This window comes from Micropterus salmoides, unplaced genomic scaffold (assembly GCF_014851395.1).
Source record: "Micropterus salmoides isolate LMB-PRFRI ecotype aquatic unplaced genomic scaffold, ASM1485139v1 Ms_hic_scaffold_9, whole genome shotgun sequence".
NCBI classification, from domain to species: Eukaryota; Metazoa; Chordata; class Actinopteri; order Centrarchiformes; family Centrarchidae; genus Micropterus; species Micropterus salmoides.
In genome coordinates, this window is record NW_024044681.1 from 24,255,507 (window position 1) to 24,273,896 (window position 18,390).

An 18,390-nucleotide genomic window follows, 5' to 3' on the forward strand; every position below is an offset into this window, starting at 1 on the left:
TAATTTTCTTTTACAAATTTCAGATTTGAACTATTGCAGAAACTTGATAATGGACGCTGATATTAATATTTAATACTGAAGTTACATAACAATACATACATAAATATATATCTGAGATGAGCAAGTATATGGATATATATATTGTCCTGACCAATTTATCGTTTGATTTTGTTTAATAATGTGTAACATTGGAAAACAGTTAATCGCACTGAAAGTCAATTTGATTATGTGATATGCGATATTTGCACACCTTCTGCCACACTAGGATACAGTATCTCACTTAAAAATATTTATACCAATATTGCGATATTTATTTGAATCGTATCGCCTAAAAGGTCTGTGAGAAGAAAAAAAGAACAGCTAAGGAAGCAAAAGATGGTTGATAAATTGAATATTCCAGGAAATATAATTTGACTAATCCAGTTATCTGTTTTGGAATCCCTTGTTAAACTATTACACAGTGTCTGAAACTTATAGTGTAATCAATCCCGTAACTGAACACTAGCAGGGCACACGACACCACCATCTCCTTTTCCTTCGCACACATAATTTTCCCTGCATGTCTGTGTATCCTCTCCCTCCTCCAGCGGTGCAGATCGATAACAACAAAGGGGAGGTGGTGTACCAGGACACCAGTGTGTATGGGGTGGTGGGAAAAGCGGTAATCCTTGAGTGCGGTACCACCTTACCTGACATGTACATATGGAGCTTCACCAAGCCCGGTACTGAAGCTATAAAAGCTGTGGTGTATGATTTGGGGTATGGGCCGAAGCTCCAGAAGCTGGCCGAGACACTCGGACAGCTGACAGTCATCTCAAACAGTGCAGCTGTGAGCATTGAGAAACTGCCTCTGGCTGCTCATGGCCTCTTCACCTGCCAGGCCTTCTATGACATAGAAGTGGAGCCCAAAGTCTACTACTACTACGTGCACCTCACTGTCCGAGGTAAGAATCCCTACACTGTGGAACACTTTGTCTGAAACCACCCTGTTATTCCATCTTTGATAAACAAAATCTGCATGTTTCCAAACACTACTTAAACACACCTGGACGCTAGAGCTCAACTAAGGCCAACACCCATCCATATTCAAAAACCTGAGAACAATATATCAATATTATTTTTTCCTACTTAAATGCATGACATAAACAAACTTTTTTGATAAGGATCCAGGTGTGATGAAGAAGTTCCCTGATACTCACAATGACTTACACATCACTGTTTATTGACACTTTGCTGAAGAGACTGGTACCCGCACACAGCGTGGAAACAAAACCAAATCTCACAAAACCATCTTTTATTTCTCCCTCTGTATTTCCCCTAGTGTCTGTAATTTTTTCCTACCATATCGTCTTTAAATTACTTAAATCAGAACAGCCAACTGACGTTTAACTCAAGTGCGTTACCGTCTAATGAAAACTTTTGGTCTCATGTACAACAGAAGAAGCAGAAGAAACAGTCTGACACACATCCGATGAGCAAAAATAAAATCATTCCATTGCAACACAGTCACCACCAAGTTGATGCAGATGCAATCACTGTTGATGGCTTTGGTATCTGGGCTAAATATGTATCACTTCCAAACAATGGGTGGAGTAGTCAGTTCAGGCCTTGGTGTAGCTCGGCTGTGACTCTGCTGAATGGTTTTCTTAATGGAATAGTTCAACACTTTAGAATAAACACTTAAAAGGTAAAATGACATACATATATTTTCTGACCATATGTGTTCTTAACCTGCTTTAGAGACAGTAAACATACCTAAGCGTGTGACTTTGTCTTGAATACAGTTCCCGTCAGTAAACCTTACCTCTTGATCAGTGACGCATCACCAGTGGAAGGATCTACAATGTGGATGCGCTGCAATCTGGACAATGGGACTGGACCGATCCAGTATGTGTGGCAGCATGAAACACGCAGTGGCAACATCTCAACCTTTGCACAGGGCAACACCAGCGTTGTGAACATAACCGACATCAACCGTGACCACACAGGCTGGTACCGCTGTGTGGCCAGCAACGCCGTCAACAGCGAGACCTCCAACCGGTTATGGCTGGACATCATCTGTGAGTATTTTTGCGCTTGGGTTTTCTAACTTTTTGTACAAGGTTAACCTTTTTAAAGAGACTACATGTATTTATAACATTAATAGATTATTGTGCATATTTGTTTCCCTTTTCACAAGTTGTTCAAAGGTTTTTGTCAAATTTCAAAATATAAGCCCTCTAATGCTCATTAAAACCATGGCACCAGCAGGAATTGGAGATGAGGCAGACATGAATTGTTATGCTTTGATGGCTTTTCCATCTAATGCGGAGCTTTCTTTTCTTTGGCATTTGATGTGTGAGTGGTAATCAATAAATTGCGAAGACATGCATCTTCAGCATTTGTCACACTCAGAGAAAATGTCACCATGTGACATGTCTTGAATGACGAGTTTAATAAATCATTACTCACACTGTTTCATGTTTTAGTCATATGTCAGCTTTTGTGGACAACTCTATACTTCAAGTTTCCATTTATTTAAATTCATTCTCTTTTGTTCTCTTGGCATTTAAAACACAGTGTTGTATTCTTTCTGCTTTGGCTCGTATTTTCAAAATCTGTGTACTGTATATGTAAGTACTTACACTCCAGGATTTTTTAACAACCTGTATAAAATTTACATATGCTGGATATTTTGTACAGTATATTTAAATCCGACTGTTTTGTAGATTTGGTTTGGGTTCACTTGTGCATTTGTCGAAAGGGTCACTGCAAATCAATACACAGAACTTGTTTCCGCTGACCCTGAGGGGCCAAAAATATCAGTCATTGCAGGTTTAATGACCACACAGGTATGGTGGTGGACCTTGTTATGGACACAGTGTATAACAGCACCATCCCATCAACATCAGTGAACACACACATGCACATGGACACAATTCACATTCAAATATCCAACAAAACATCACAATCACAGGTGCACATTCACTCAGGTTTGGAGGATTTAACAGATGGAAGGGGGTGCTAATGATATTGAGGACGTACTGACAATAAGAGTGTTGCAGTGTAGGATGTGTCTCACTATAAAACGTCAGTTCTAAACATCAGGTTACTCAGCTGTGTGTACGTAACATGTCTGCATCTTTCACATCTGGAGTGTGTTCATGTTCTTTCTCCTCAGTTGGCCCGGACATTCCTCAGATAGACGTGACTCCGTACAGTCTGACAGAGCGGGGATACTCGGCCCTGGAGAGAGAGACTGTTTCTTTAATGTGTCAGGCCCAGTCCAACCCGGTCAGTCAGTACGTCTGGTTCTACAATAACTCCCAGGTCTTCACCGGGCCGCAGTTCACCATCATCAAGATCCTCCGCATGCACACCGGCGACTACACTTGCTTGGCACAGAACACCTACCTCAACACCCGCTCCAAAAAAACCATCAGCCTGACTGTCTACTGTGAGTGTGATCTCTGACCTTGGACCATGCCACCGGTATGACATCATATTAGGGCGATTCTTGGTGAAACAATAATAACTACGGAGCCAGGTGAGGGGGGTAATATTTCAAGATTAAAGTCATACATTTATGAGAAAAAACATACAAATTTACAAGAAAAAAACTAGAATATTCAAGATTATACATCATAAATTTGCAAGAAAAATTATTTAATACTACTTTTTAGATGTGATTTTGTCTGTAGTCTACTGAAAAGGTGGTATGCAGATGTTAATAACAACAGCTGTCACATCTAAGCTACTTTCACCGACCAGTATTTTGAGATATTTCCTTCTTTTGAAAGGCCAAAAGCATGAACAACTGCAGAAGAACTGCAGATATTAATAAATGACTAAGATGTGACACATGCTTTCAAATGGCTTTGTTAGAATCGCTCATATCTGCCTAACTGTCTGAAAGCATCACCTTTTATATTTGCACTGACTCTTGTCTTGTGTTATTAATGACTGAAGAAAAAACCTTTTCTCGTAAATTACCACTTCCCCAGCTCTGTAAAAAAAAAATCTACAATGGCCCTAATATGCTGTCGTACATCAGTCCTCCTGCTCCTGTCTAGTCAGTCCCAGCCTGTGTTCTTTTGTCTTTGTGCTGCAAATGGCAAAGACTGAGATTCAGACTTGACATTTATGGTACAAGGCTAAGAGAACAAAAATCCAGGATCGTAATCACCTCCTTTCATCTTGAATCTCCTCCTTGAATACAACTCACTGATCATTTCACTTCCAACTGTTTTCAACCTCCTTCGATTCTTCTGCTTTAAACATTACTCCATTCAGTCCATCACCTCTCATATTTCAAGCTCTGTATACTCACTAAGACTTCAAAACAGACCCAAAAGGTTGCAAATGCACATGCACTCACTTACACGCCAAGACACACACAAACAGCAGAGTGTGGAAGTGCTGCAGACCTATTCTCCTGTTCAGGCCATCTGGGAAGTTGATGGGACTCTCTGGCAGGTATCATGCTGTGATGTCACAGCCATGGCAAGTGTTGGTTGGCTAGAAGGCCGGTGCTTGTCATTCTGCTCTCCTGTTTGGTTTTGCTGAGTTTCTGCATTTCTGGTAGTCACTCAGATCATGTGTCTGATCTAAAAGGATACATCGCCCAAGAGAGATAGATAGCATTCCCTTTTTATGCACACCTTTCACATTAGAAAAGACAGGCTTTGTATTACTGACTACACATTCATCTGTGTAATCTAGCTCTATCACAAGAAAAGGTTTCAAGTGAAAAGACATCCAATGAAAAGCATATTTCTTCGATCCATTTTGTAAGATGATTCATACTTGTCATCCTGGAATACTGTAGCCCCACAGGGACTTTCTCTGGCCCTGATGACCTCATGTAGCCCCCACTATGCACATCACTGCCTCGTTACGCTGTATCTTATCCCCACAGACCCGCCCGATGGCTCCCCCTCCTGTTCTGTGGAGCCTGCTCTGAATTACACCTCTCTGAGATTGCTCTGCTCCTGGTCCGGTGGATTCCCTTCACCCTCCCTTAAATGGACCGGAGACCTGAAAGGAGTGGGACAAGACGAGGCAGGCGCAGGGCAACAAACAAATCCACTGACTAACACTGCCATTGTGTTGCCATCTGAAGGCGTGACTATCAACAACAGCTTGTTTACATGCACGGGCTCCCACGTGGCACTCAAACAATCGACAGAGTGCAGCACACGCACATGTAAGCAACAGAAAGAGAAAGTTTTGCTCACTGATTACAAAACTTCTCGCATCTCATTAAAACGTCTTCTCCTCCATCAGATATTCCCCTTGCAGAGCCAGTGTGTTTTGCCTATGTGACTAACAACAACCAGTATCTGATGCTGTCCTGCTCCTGGGATGGAGGGGCCCCGAAAGCCTTGGTGTGGTGGGAAGGCCCGGGAGGCCAAGGCAAAGGTGGGGAAGAAAACTCCAACATCCTGATCATTCGCTCTGGCACCGCCCCCAGCGGGAAACCCTACACCTGCTATGCTAAGCATCCACTTCTGGGCCAAACCAAGACCTGCAGGCTCACACTGGGTCAGTTTACATTGCCAGAAACACCTTACAACAAATAGCAGATATGGTTTGTTAATGAATTTATACCTTGTCACCTGTAGAGGCTCCTGTATTGCTGACACAGCGCAGAGTTGTGTCTGTATACGAGGGGAGTGATGTCCAGCTCACCTGCAACCTGAGAACCAACTACCTTCCTGTCAGTGAAATCAGCTGGTTTAATAATCGGGGAGTGGATGTCCAAGGCACCTCGAAGTACACACTGCTGCGAACATCTGCATGGGCCAATCTGACTGTGAGAGACACACGTGAGACTCAAGACAGCGGCGAGTACAGGTGCTCCACTTCCAACGCAGTGGGAGGAACTGAAATCAATGTCACTTTAGTGGTCAAGAGTAAGAGTTTTATTTTTCACCTGTATTTGTTGTCTTCCTGTCAGAGCTTTCACAGGGATACGTATCAGACTTTACCTGGCCAGTGAACAGAGTGAGGAAAATGTGGTCAGATACGGGACTTTTGGCAGACTTCCTCAGGTCTTGTCAGGCAACAAACAGAGACTCAAGGAAGTCATGGCACCCAAACAAGAAATAGTCCAACAAATAACCACTTGTAAAAAAAAATAAAACCAATTATCATTGTTACACTTTAGCACAAATTTAAATAAAGAAGAAGTAATGTATTAATTGGTGAGCTTTAGATGTGCTGGTAGTAGAAGGAGTTTGTTACTTTTGGAAAGAGCCAGGCTTGCAGTTTCCCCCAGTTTCAAGTCTTTATGCTAAACTAAGCTAACTAGCCACTGGCTGTAACTTCATATTCACTGCACTGACATTGGGGTGGTATCAATCTTCTCAACTCTTAGGAAAAAAGTGAATAAGCATATTTCCCAGTAAGACTAAGAGTATACAGCTTCATTTGGGTTTTTAGCTGAATGCTAACATGCTCATGGTAAGGAGGTATAATGTTCACCATATAAAAATGCTAAAAATACATAGCACTAAACAAATTGTACAACTGAAGCTGAAGGGAATGTTTTGGATATATTTTGGATATTTGGTGACGAAACAAAATACTGGACAAATTACAGTATGACCTGATGGTGGTGCTAGACTGAAAGTGAGGGAGTCACCGGAGTAATTACAATCCATCAGGAGGGACATGAATGTCTGAACCACATTTTATGGCAATCCATCCACTAGTTGTTGAAATATTTCAGTCAGGTGAAGTGCATATCTGACTGTTTGTGTTTTGTCTTTTTTTCAGGGTACCCAATGCCACCCAATGCAACCCTGGTCAAGACAAAGTACAACAGCCGACAGCGTAACGAGGTGGACCTGGAGTGGCAGGTACAGAACGAGACAGATGGAGGTTGGACAGGTTTCATCCTGGAGCACATATGGGTGTCAGAGCGACCAGGAAGGAGAGGCAGCAGCAATGATTCAAAGGTGACGATCAGCCCACCAGTCTGGTACAGTAACATCATCAAGGACCCAGACATCAGGAGTCATACAGTAGGGAGTCTGATACCGACTGCTACCTACCGGTTCCGCATCACACCTGTGAACCACCGCACCATCGGACACCCCTCTGCAGCAAAGACTCCAGGTATAGTAAGTGAACAGAATGAGGAAATGTGGTCAGATACAGAACTTTTGGCAGAGAACTGAGCAAAGACACAGGCTTGAGTCAGGGATGTCTTAACAAAGAGATGGTTAAAAATGGGCAAAGGCAGGAGAAACTTTTAAAGATGTGACATGTGAGTTAGGTAATATTCAAACATTCAATGTCAGTGTCTTGCTGTGATTGCTGTTTTGATGACAGTCTAACTTATTTGTTTTTCTTTTTTTGTTATCCACTTAGGTGAAAGACTCACACAAACTAAAAACACATACAAACAGTTACACACACCTCACAGCTTCACAACTTCCACTCACTTCCTCTTTACCTCCTTCTCTGACCTGTTCCTTACCTACCCTCAAACTGGCCCTGTGTGCTACGTTTTGTAAATTATTTGTGTTAATTGATTGCTCTAACCAAGCCAGGTGATTGTTTTGGGTCTAGAAAGGCTTGTAGGTCAGTTGTCAGGGTAGGAAAGGCCAGTGGTTTTCAACCCCTGTACTGTCAATCAGTCAGTTCAGTCCACACCTATGCTCAGTTCAGCATACATGTGCATACAGCACAGCGGCCATAGTGGCCAGAAGTGACAATCATAAGGATAATGGTAAATGCTAAAAGAAAGTTTATCAGTACCACAAGCAAAGAAAAGCCACTAGTCAGCAACCTGACTCGGGAATGTCAGTTAAAAAGCAATATCTTCATAAAGTTTGCTAAATTAGCCACCATGGAGTGTACTAAACTGAGCAATGGTGTTTTATTGCTTATGAATTAAACTTTTTAATTGTAAGAGGAAGAATGTGTTGTTTCCTCTTTCAAAGGTTACACAGTCTTGCTCAAACCTAATTACTTTGTCAACCAAACCTAAGAACAAACACATTTTCCCAAATTATTTTAGTAATTTACAGTGAAGCTAACATTTCGAACATGGGTTGAGAACCACTAAAGGAAGGTGAAAAAACAACATGAGACATTTATTAAGTGCAGCAACTGTCTGTGTTTGGTCAGAGGTGTACTATTTTGCAATGTGTAACTCTGATGTGTTGCAGCGGAACCACGCTACAATTTGTACCCTGCTGTGATTGGAGCAGTTATAGGCGGGATGCTCTTTGCAGCCATCCTCACAGCGCTGCTGTTTGTGTTCATAATTCGCAATCGCAACAACAATCCTCGTGAGTCCCACACACAAGCACCGACATCATAATGACTTGAGCAATAAAGCCATTGTCCCGATATGTTACATAAATGTTCTGTGTTTCTTCCTCCAGGACTACATGACATGCTGTTTGGTTTGTGAGTATCTGTATTACTGTCTATATACTATATACTATAAAAATGTGCAGTTTGTCATAATGTTGACAGCCAATGTGGTCTACAGACATGCTATTAAAACGGTTTCTTCTTTTGGTATAATCCAGGCAGCACAGCCAGTCGAGGGAAAACATCAACATCCCAGAGGATGAAGTAGTAGGCGGCTCAGAGGGAGGAGTAGAGGAGATTGGTGGATTATCCAGTCCAGGCAAGATGAACACAAATTAAACGCAGTTTCGTGAAAATCTAAAGATGAACTGTATGCTTCAGGGTTACCAAGCAGGAACCTCTGGGTCTTAAACCTGCATTCTTTCTAATAGCAATAACAACAGTGGGCGACTACACCTGTTGCAAAAAAAAACCCAGATTGTATAGAAGTCTATGAGAAAATTAACATGATTTATTACCTCAGTAAACACTTTCCTAATGAGTTTATGGTCTCAGTTGCTAGTTTCAACTCTTCTTCAACACAACATGGTGTTCACTTAGTAAATTACGCTCCAATAAAGAGTAAAATAGACAATAAAGCAGGGTACGCTTTAGGGAGTGGCTACACTGTGATTAACAAGTCACTACCATGGTGACCTGTCACGCGTAGCAATGCATATCAGCACCTCCAAATATGGTCACTTCTGGTTCCAAAAAAACAAGATGGCGATGGCCAAAATGCTAAACTCAAGGCTTCAAAGGTGTAATCCAAAAACCAATGGGTGTCACGGTGGCTAAATCCACTTCTTTTACACAGTCTGTGGGTTACGACACTTATTTGGACGTCAATATTTAAGAAATGTCACTTTGGTTAAATTGTCTTGTTGTCTTCACTCATTGTCAATCTTAGCAGCTATTTTGTTAGTCTTAATCTCTGAATGAAAATTCTTATTTGTTTCAATGACATTTTTATCTTTAATGGTTTTAGACCAGTTTTAGTCAACGAAAAGTCATTACATTTTAGTTCAAATGTTTTTTCTCTTTAAACTAATTTAATTAGGCCAATACAGGTATTGTAAATTGGAAACTAGGGTCTTATGCTCTCAGCAATCTTCTTTTTTCCCTAGGTCAATGCCATGTTCAATATATGTTTCCTTGGGTCAATATGTTGAAATCACCCACCTATAGCTTATAGCCTACTGACGTTATACTCCTTTAAATCTACATCCTCAGATTTGTGGGCATGACAGGTTTCTTGTCTTTAGACATCGATATCTCTACAGAGACTGAACAGATTTTTACCATTCAATCAAAATTTAAAATGTCCATCTCCCTTCGTTGTTTCTCAAGTTCAATTTCAATTGCAAATATAGCCCTTACTTCAAGCCCTTTGACAATACGACCCTGGGAATACAGGGATAAGCCATGCATGTTCAGGGCACGCAATCAAGCATTTTCTGGTAAGGACAAGTAAGTAAAAACGGATTGAGCATAATTACAAGTTGCTTGTCCAAATATATAAATAAATAAGCTTGCACTCTATAAACGTTATAGCAGCAACACGTGATGTGCATTTAGACACAATGGAGAACAGGTCTGAAAAGACAACATTTGTACCAATGTTTCACTCAAACGATAGCACAATACATTATAAAGCATTTTACCAAAAACGTCACTTGTCCCAGACAAGTTATAAAGTTAATTGTCAAGCCCTGCATGTTTCACTCACAAGTTATGAAGCAAGCAAACACATTGTGCAACCAATGTTAGCTTGGAAGCCAGGGTCATCTGTTCATTTGATTCAGCAAAACAAAAACTATTACAGTAAGAGAAAAAGCTTTTTTTTTAACAGACAAAAGGCAGTTGGCAAGTTAACATAGACGACTTCCCAGTAATATTGACTTAATGTTATCAAAAGTATGTGCTAAGTTACCATTAAGACTTACAGTTAGCTCATTTAACTTGGCATAGATAGCAGGGTGGTAAGCCTTCAAGTGTCTCCTCAGGTTGATTGTATTCTTCCTATCTATTTAAGCTACATGGCATCTATCTCCCATTACTAGTGTATTGTGTGTTTCCATAGCTCTATTCTTTTTTTCCGTCCAAGCCCTTTTTCCGTTGCAGCAGTTACTTAACCCTTTTTTCTTCTTTTTAATAGCAAACAATATTAACAATACATTTAAAATAACACTGACATGTTTACTGAGTGCATTAATGACTAAATGTGAATTTAAAAAATTGCATCTGGCTTTTTTGCAAGCTAGTGATGTATTTAAGTGTTGAAAGGCCCTGCACTCCAAACGTGATGTTTTCAAACATTATCATTGGTCTACCTGATGCTGACCCTTGACGTTGGTCTTTTACAGGTCCGACCATGGCTATACCCCGGGCATCTTCACCCCTCACCACCTCACCTGGGAGTGCCATTCCCACTATCAGCCAAGCCCCTCCCCCTGGAGATGACAATGAACCCGTCAGCGTCACAATCACCGTCAACGTTACAGACCCATAGTCATCAGACTCATTCAGTTATAATGTAACCTGGAATTGTTGTTTTTGTAGACAGTAGATAGTTTGCACAAGCATTACAGTGACTTTGATTCAACTACAATAGTCATTACAAACTCTCCTCATGCAGTATATCTTTCGCTAAAAAAACATTGTCATACTGTAATTTGAAGCATAAAAATAAGTGATTCATTGATTTCTACATTAAATTATATGTATGTATACTCCTTTGCGGGGGGTTTTAAACAAAGAAAACTGTTTTAGCAGGCTACCTACCTACTGTTTCCTTATCTAACAATTTCACACACAGAGGATAACATTATCCTTTTCTGAGTCAGAGGTCATGTTGATTATATGAATCATGTCTCGCAGAACATTTGACTTACAACGTTGGTCTTTTAATAATTTATTCAAGACTTTGGACTATATCATGTCAGACATCAAAACAAGTCAACATCAGTCTTTTTAAAATGCAGAACATAGACAGACACACACACACACACACACACACACACACACACATCTATCCCTTTGTGTATCTACCTTCAACAATAATTACATTCTAACATTAATCTAAACCTAATAACAAACCCCCTTAAAAAAGTATCTACCCTCCTGAAATCTAACATTTAACTGCTTCTCACAGGGATAGGAGCAAACAAGAAAACAAAAAGACACAGAAGAGCAGAATACATTACAATACATCAGCGGAACAGCTAAATATATACAGGTCCATAGTACTGTGCATTTATTTGCAGAGGCAGCTCATGTGATCTTCTGAGTGCTGATGATTTCACCGAGCTTCTGTTTTATTTTCACAAAGAGACGCTTGAACTCCAGACCGTCACCCTGGTAACACACAGATACACGTCAACATCTTGATGAAGGAAACTTGCACTGAGATAAATGCACTCTTAGGCAGACCCATTAGGTGATTTCTTAATCCTTTTATTAAGTTTAATTAATACTGCTAAAGAACACTTAATAATGTGATGATTCTCAGGCAAGTTCTGGATTTATAAGGAGCATCTTTTTTCTATGATTTATAAGCAGATTTGTGGACATTTATTTGCAAAGGAAATCTGTGGTGTTTGACACAAATTGCAGCAAATGGCCCTAAGGGGTTTTAAAATACCTTGATTGCCTCCATGAGCTGTGTGTCACAACCAAAGTTTGAAAACCCCTCTTTAAAGATAAATACGGCTGAAAGATGTAACACATGTTCTAACTAGATTTGTCCTAGGGTTATACCACAGTTGACTATACCCACCTTAGACAGTCTGAAATCCAGCAGCACTATCTGATTCAGCTCTAGTAAATGGACTTTGAAGATGAGTTTGTTGTTGCGTTTGTCCAGTGTGCTCACTGTCACCTACAGGGCAGAGAGGTTAATTATACTAAACTGTATTATGGTCTATAGAAGCTGAAAAAGGTTCAGGATGTTAACCTGGTCAGGTGTCAAAGAATGTATTTCACCTCTTTATAATTTTGAACCCTGTATACTTGAGTACAGATGTACCTGTTTGGTGCAGCTGAGTTTGAAGCCAAGTGCCAGGCCGTCACAGGCATCTTTCAGGGCCGATAAGGAGGCGTCGGCATTCACAGTGGTGAAGAAACGCGTCATTCTCCGCACTAATCTTTGCCACGGTGACTACGCACAGAAAGTAAGCAGAAGTTAAAGACAGCATTAACGCATCAATGCAGCATTTTAAGGTAGGATTTCAACGTAAAACTGCTTTTGTATAGGAAAACAGGACCCTGTGCCTGTGTTGCGGGAAATTTGTCAGATATCTTCTATAAAGAAATTACAAACTGATGAAGCACTGAATATGTGAATTACCTGACTGGCCCCTGGTGTGCCCAGAAGCTGACTACCCAGCAACATGTGCTCTGGCTTGGTCGGCTGAGAGAAGCTGACCTGACCTTCGGTTTGGCTGATTAACAACATGGCTTCCCAGCCACCTGCTGCAAAATCAGGCTGAGAGCTGGAAAACAGCATCCTGTCATCACTGGAGGAGGGAGGAATGTTTTAAGATTATAGGCACAAAAAGAAATACACCATTGAGTTAGAATAAGAAAGAGAGCTCTGACCTGTTGGCCCGTGATACAAGTCCCGCATCTGATCGAAGTTTTTTTCCTCCTGAGCACAGAGGCGGCTGCTTTACACCTGCAGGAAGACACACACAGACATCCGTCCAGTGAACAATAAACTTTGAGTTGAACTGATTTTATTACTAAACAAATATTAATACTTGCCTTGAGTAAACCAGCGGTCTTTCTTTATGTCTGCGATGGTGATCCGTGCATCTGGACTGGCCAGCAGTAATTTGGACAGCAAACCTGAAGAGAGAGGTTGAATGTGAATTAAATAAATCTCCACGACTATTTGGAACTAAGTATTTAAACTTATATACTTAAAAAACATATACACTTATTTGGGACTTACTGAGAGGCATTGGTTGTATTTTCTTCCAAGGAGGTAGATACGTTTTCTTTTGAAGCCAATCTGAATACTCTTGACAGCTCTCAGTGGGCTGGTCCCATGGCAACTCTAAAAAAGAAGCAACACAAAGACGGACACAAAATGTTTTCCCACATCTACTGCATACAGACAATGCTGCTGCAAAACCTGAAGGCTCAAAGAGAAGAAATAGCCCAGGCCAGTTGCCTTCTATACATCTATATATGTAGAAAGCTCAGCTAATGTATGAATTCGTGGAAATGGTCAGTGTTGTTGAGGTCACCGCAACTGTTGTAATAATTCAGCCCTTTATACAATGAACATCCAATTACAATACAATTCTAAAAATACATATTTAAAAAAATACATAAATATTTTATAGTGTCATATTTCCTTATTTTATTTATATATATATATATATACACATAAATATTTTATAGTGTCATATTTCCTTATTTTATTTATTTATATATATATATATATATATATATATATATATATATTTTTTTTTTTTTAGGGAGATGATTTGGAACCAGCCTGAGTGTTTTTCTGTACCTTAACTATATCATTTATAATGAAAAAGAGACCCTGGATCTGGATCAAATCAGCTCTGTAGTAAGATCTTGTGAAACAGTCACTGCCGCCACTCAAAACATCTATTGATTGTCACAAAATCGTTTGATATGCTTATACTCAGGTTGTCTTTGGGATGGTTTATGGAAATCAGTAGTTCAGGGGTTTGTCATAATGTTGTGCCTTAGTTACCTGTGGGCTACAACTTCAGTCCTGTTTTTTTTTATATATATATATATTTGTTGAAATGTTGTCAAATATGCACCACTGAAGTACACCAAATTAGCTATTTGTAGTTTCTTTTTGCAGTGTACCCATGGATGTACTGACAACTATCGCTGGATTACTTTGATACTGAGGAAAACTTAACGCAATGATTCTCAGGAGAGTTCTGGAGTTTATTTCCCATGATTTCTATAAGGATTTTTGTGCATGTTAATTGACATCGGAGATGAGAAAAGTGGATATAATATGATATCACCCCCTGTAGCCTAAACCCAGACTTTGTGAGCTTACCTCCAGCCAGCATGGCAGTGAGGACTATCCCACAAGCCCAGATATCTGCAGGTTGAGCTTTGAACTCTTTCTGGCTGAGAAGCTCCGGAGCCACGTATGGAAGCGTCCCACAGAGTCGACTCAGAAGACGCTCTCGTCCTTTGAAACGAAACATGGTGGCCAGACCAAAATCTGTCAGCTTCAGGTTATCTGAAAGGTAAAAGAAATCAGCAGATGATGCTTATAATATTTGCAAACCAAAGTTATTTCTTCAACACCTGCATGCACATTGTATTTCCTCACCTTTGTCATCCAGCAAAATGTTCTCTGGCTTTATGTCTCTGTGGGTGATGCCAGTAACGTGGAGGTATTCCTGCAGAAGTGCAACTGAGAATTTAAGAACAGCAGAAAGGTGTGATGGGCCAAATCAACACATAGATTTACTTCACTCACCACAGCCGCTATTAGCTGCTGGAAAAATCTATGAGCATCTTTCTCCGCCATCCCCACATCAGGCTCTGAAATAAAAGAACCTTTTAATAATCTGCACGATCCATTTTAATTTGAAGAGCAAAACACAAGAGGGCACATATATCAAACTGATGATCATATTCATCAAACTGTCAAGCGAATTTTAAATTAAATAAATTTTTAAAAACTACTAAGTAGCTGAAGACTGAATTGTTGGGTTAAAAATAAAAATTGTTGCTGTATCACAATCCTTTTCTTAAAAGCAAGTCTACACCCTTAAGAAAGCAAAGACCCTTTATTTAATTATTTTTGCACATTTTCTTATCCCATACTTTATAATGAATATAAATATAAACTGGGTAGAAACATTGCTATTCTTGCATTGCTCACTATGCTGTAAAACCCACTAAAGAAAATGTGTGGTATTGCTGGAGTGTTTAAGTTTTATTTCATTGTCCAAAACATTGAATCCATATATTGATGATCGTCTGCCTCACCGATTCGGTCGAAAAGCTCTCCTCCGGTGCAGTACTCCAAGAAGAGGTACATAGTCTGACCTTCCTTCCGATGGCCAAAAAATCGTACGATGTTGGGGTGGTTGAGCGTCTACCAAACAGTAGCAAATGTCATGTAAATTCAATTTTAACATTTCTGGTAAAATAATTAATTTCAAACCACTAATCAGAACTGTGGTTCCAGTCCACGTTAATGAATTTCCAACAGTTGCAGCAGCTGAACAATGTGTACATGTAACATGTAAATACATGAATCATATTTTACTTATACTTGCATTGAGGGATTGTTATGTACGTTAAAACTAAAAAAGTATTACAAAGTCATATTTAAGGCAACAAATTGACAACTTTACTACAACTTAACATTAAAATATTTTGTTTCTGCTACTGTGCCATTAAACCCAGCGTTCATACCTCCTTCATTATCCTTTCACACTTTAGGTCACACTCAAGACACTGAAGGTGACCTACCTTATGGACGCAGACCTCCTTCTTGACATTTTCAGCACACTCTTTAGCCTGAGAGGTATCGATCACCTTCACTGCCACAGCCTCCTCTGTCTGTCTGTTCACCAGCAGCCTCACTCTGCAACCATGAACACAAAGAGCAAAGATGGATTAGAGCACAAAAGACAAGAGAGAGGTGAAGGAAAGTGAAAGGACAAATCGAGGCTGTGAGGAAGATGGTCTTTCAAACATGGGAAAAACATTTGTTGCTTATTGGACTTAAGTGCCAGTACAGTACTGTGCCAGAGAAAAAGTCACCAAAGTGTATCGGTGGTCCATTTCAAGCTCTGTTAAAATAGTATTCCTGTGTTAACTGGGTAAGTAAGTACATATTTACAAAATCAACAGTACAAAATGTACAAAAACAACAGTGTCAGCAGTCCGCAACTGCTGTTAACTCTTCCAGTAAAATTTAATGCGAAGCATCACAAGAGCACTGATCAAATAAATAAATAGTGTCAGTTGTGTTAGAAAAACTGTAGGTGAATAGTTTCTCCTTTTGTTTGATTTTGCCCTTGATGTAGTCAAACAGAAATATTGCTTTGCTGGTTTTCAGTTCAGATTTCAGGTGCATAAATTTGTGCACGTGCGTGTCTGTGTGAAAGCAGCTGGAGATGCATTGCTTTGAAATATGGCAAATTAATAAAAATTATTAATGATGATGATGATGAAGGTGGATTCATACTCTCCATAGGCTCCTTCTCCCAGTGTCTGAACAAGGTCCCAGTCTTGCACAAAAGGCACAGCCATGCTATAAACAGAAACACACATTCCTTGTCAGGCTGTCATAGAAAACACACACTCACATTTTCCAGGCTAAAATTTACCATATAATTTTTTTTACTTCAGACACATACGGTCTTGTTCTGTAACGTTTATCTTGGAAGATGAAACGGCGCTGTTAAATGTCATTAACTTTACATGCCGAACTAAGCTAAACGAAACACAATAAACAAGTTGAAAAGCAAGATGTCCCTGACTCGTACTGAAATAATGATCTTACCCGCACAGCCGACCGCCGCCAGCAGCGTTTTCCAAATGTCTTCACAAAGATTGGACTTTTGTGTCTCAGAGAGTTACTGGAGTGAATGTGACACAAATTTGGCGCGTTGTTGTTTTCCTGTCGATAACTTCCGTTACGGTCGTCATTTCCGCTTCTTCTTCTTCGTGTGCGTTTTCCTCATGGACCTTCATGATTATCGCCTTTCCACTATAATTTAATAAATAAAAATAATTAATTTTATAAATCCGTAAATAATGCTGGAACTCTTTTCTTTATTTTATTTCTGTGTATCTTGTTTTTTCTCATGTCATGCCTATGTCATGCGAACTTCAACAACATAGCCTTACTTATTTTTTGTTAAACATAAAAAAAAAATATTATTATTATTTTTTACTTAGCCTGTCATTCGTAAATTTTTGTTTCCCTCCATGTTGTAGCTATTTACCGATGCTCATCAAATTATAATCACAATGTGGGCCCATGTAGGCTATATGTTGACCATATCTGCTAACCCGCATTATACATCTGTTATATAACTAAGCACAATAGCCTAAAATCAAAATGTAGGCTAAGAATTACTCATTAATACCAATAAATATAAAAAGGACCGGGACAAAACAATCGTTTGCAAAATTTTAAATTGATTTCTTAATAGTAAAACTTGACCTTAAGTTTAGAAAGATTTTGTCCTCCCCTTCATATGTCTCACAGTGGTTTGGTCTGCCTTTATCAGACCATCAGTGAGAATTTTTCTAAAAATCTCTCACTCTGAGATATTTTTATTGTCCCCACAGTGACATAAAATAAAAAATATCTGCCCTTGATGGACTCTCTACTATTTACTGAAGTCTGTGACAAGTTTATAAGAAAGGCTGCACTGTTTAAACAGTCCTTTAGTGCCTAGACCTACATGCCAATAGTGTGTTTTGTCCAGACGGTGGCGCTAGAGGAGAGGCAATTGTGTGAAAGGGTTTATGCTCTTGAAAGCATGAACATGCTTTGATCAAATCAATTTAAATACACAACTCAAAATTTAACAAACGAATCAATCTGTATTAGAATGGGAACAGGCATAATTGTCACTGACCCATCCTCAGTTTCTTATATGGAAAGCATACGTTTCACGAAGCTTATTAAAGTAAACACTACTGTGTGGCTGCATACCATCTCAGCATCAATACAGTGACAAATCCTAATCTGGCCTTGATCAGTTGAGATATCATCCCTCTGAGAAGCTGGAGGCACACCTCAAACAAACTTGTGAATGCTGTGCAATTATAAGTTGCATTGCTTGGAAACTTTGAAGGAAGGTTTATTTTTCAAGTAACGTGAACACACCTGGTCCAGGCCCAGGTGGGGGCCCGGGGAGTCAGCGGAGCCTTGGGCCAGAGCCTCTGTTTTAAGTGGCATAGCATTTCCAACAGGTCAATCAAATGACTACACTAAGACACAAAACAACTATAAAGAGACACAAAAAGAGACACATTGCCTACAACTTTACTGAGACG

General features: G+C 39.8%; 2 protein-coding genes across 2 annotated transcripts; one reads left to right on the forward strand and one right to left on the reverse strand.

Moving 5' to 3' along the window:
* The first annotated feature begins 559 nt into the window (after positions 1–559).
* LOC119896157 (V-set and immunoglobulin domain-containing protein 10-like 2) lies at positions 560–11,396 on the forward strand. The gene is made up of 11 exons (XM_038709648.1): positions 560–944; positions 1,785–2,060; positions 3,161–3,436; positions 4,898–5,185; positions 5,266–5,523; positions 5,604–5,894; positions 6,760–7,101; positions 8,160–8,282; positions 8,379–8,403; positions 8,529–8,629; positions 10,716–11,396. The coding sequence occupies exons 1-11, from the start codon at positions 560–562 to the stop codon at positions 10,859–10,861; spliced, it is 2,511 nt and encodes an 836-aa protein (XP_038565576.1). The 3' UTR covers positions 10,862–11,396.
* On the reverse strand, positions 11,251–17,040 carry chek1 (checkpoint kinase 1). The gene is made up of 14 exons (XM_038707947.1): positions 16,883–17,040; positions 16,565–16,630; positions 15,844–15,958; positions 15,355–15,463; positions 14,840–14,904; positions 14,690–14,759; positions 14,408–14,596; positions 13,304–13,408; positions 13,114–13,197; positions 12,949–13,024; positions 12,698–12,866; positions 12,377–12,508; positions 12,128–12,229; positions 11,251–11,706 (listed from the first exon to the last, which is right to left on the reverse strand). The coding sequence occupies exons 2-14, from the start codon at positions 16,627–16,629 to the stop codon at positions 11,623–11,625; spliced, it is 1,365 nt and encodes a 454-aa protein (XP_038563875.1). The 5' UTR covers position 16,630; positions 16,883–17,040; the 3' UTR covers positions 11,251–11,622.
* Between the last annotated feature and the right edge of the window lie 1,350 nt (positions 17,041–18,390).

Coding starts and splice junctions, on each gene's coding strand:
- LOC119896157 (XM_038709648.1), top strand. CDS start 560: ATGTCTGTGTATCCTCTCCCTCCTCCAGCGGTGCAGATCGATAACAAC. Junction 7,102..8,159: donor CTCTGCAGCAAAGACTCCAG/GTATAGTAAGTG, acceptor GATGTGTTGCAG/CGGAACCACGCTACAATTTG. Junction 8,630..10,715: donor TGGTGGATTATCCAGTCCAG/GCAAGATGAACA, acceptor GGTCTTTTACAG/GTCCGACCATGGCTATACCC.
- chek1 (XM_038707947.1), bottom strand. CDS start 16,629: ATGGCTGTGCCTTTTGTGCAAGACTGGGACCTTGTTCAGACACTGGGA. Junction 15,464..15,843: donor AGGAGGTCTGCGTCCATAAG/GTAGGTCACCTT, acceptor ACTGTTTGGTAG/ACGCTCAACCACCCCAACAT. Junction 14,760..14,839: donor AGCAGCTAATAGCGGCTGTG/GTGAGTGAAGTA, acceptor GCACTTCTGCAG/GAATACCTCCACGTTACTGG.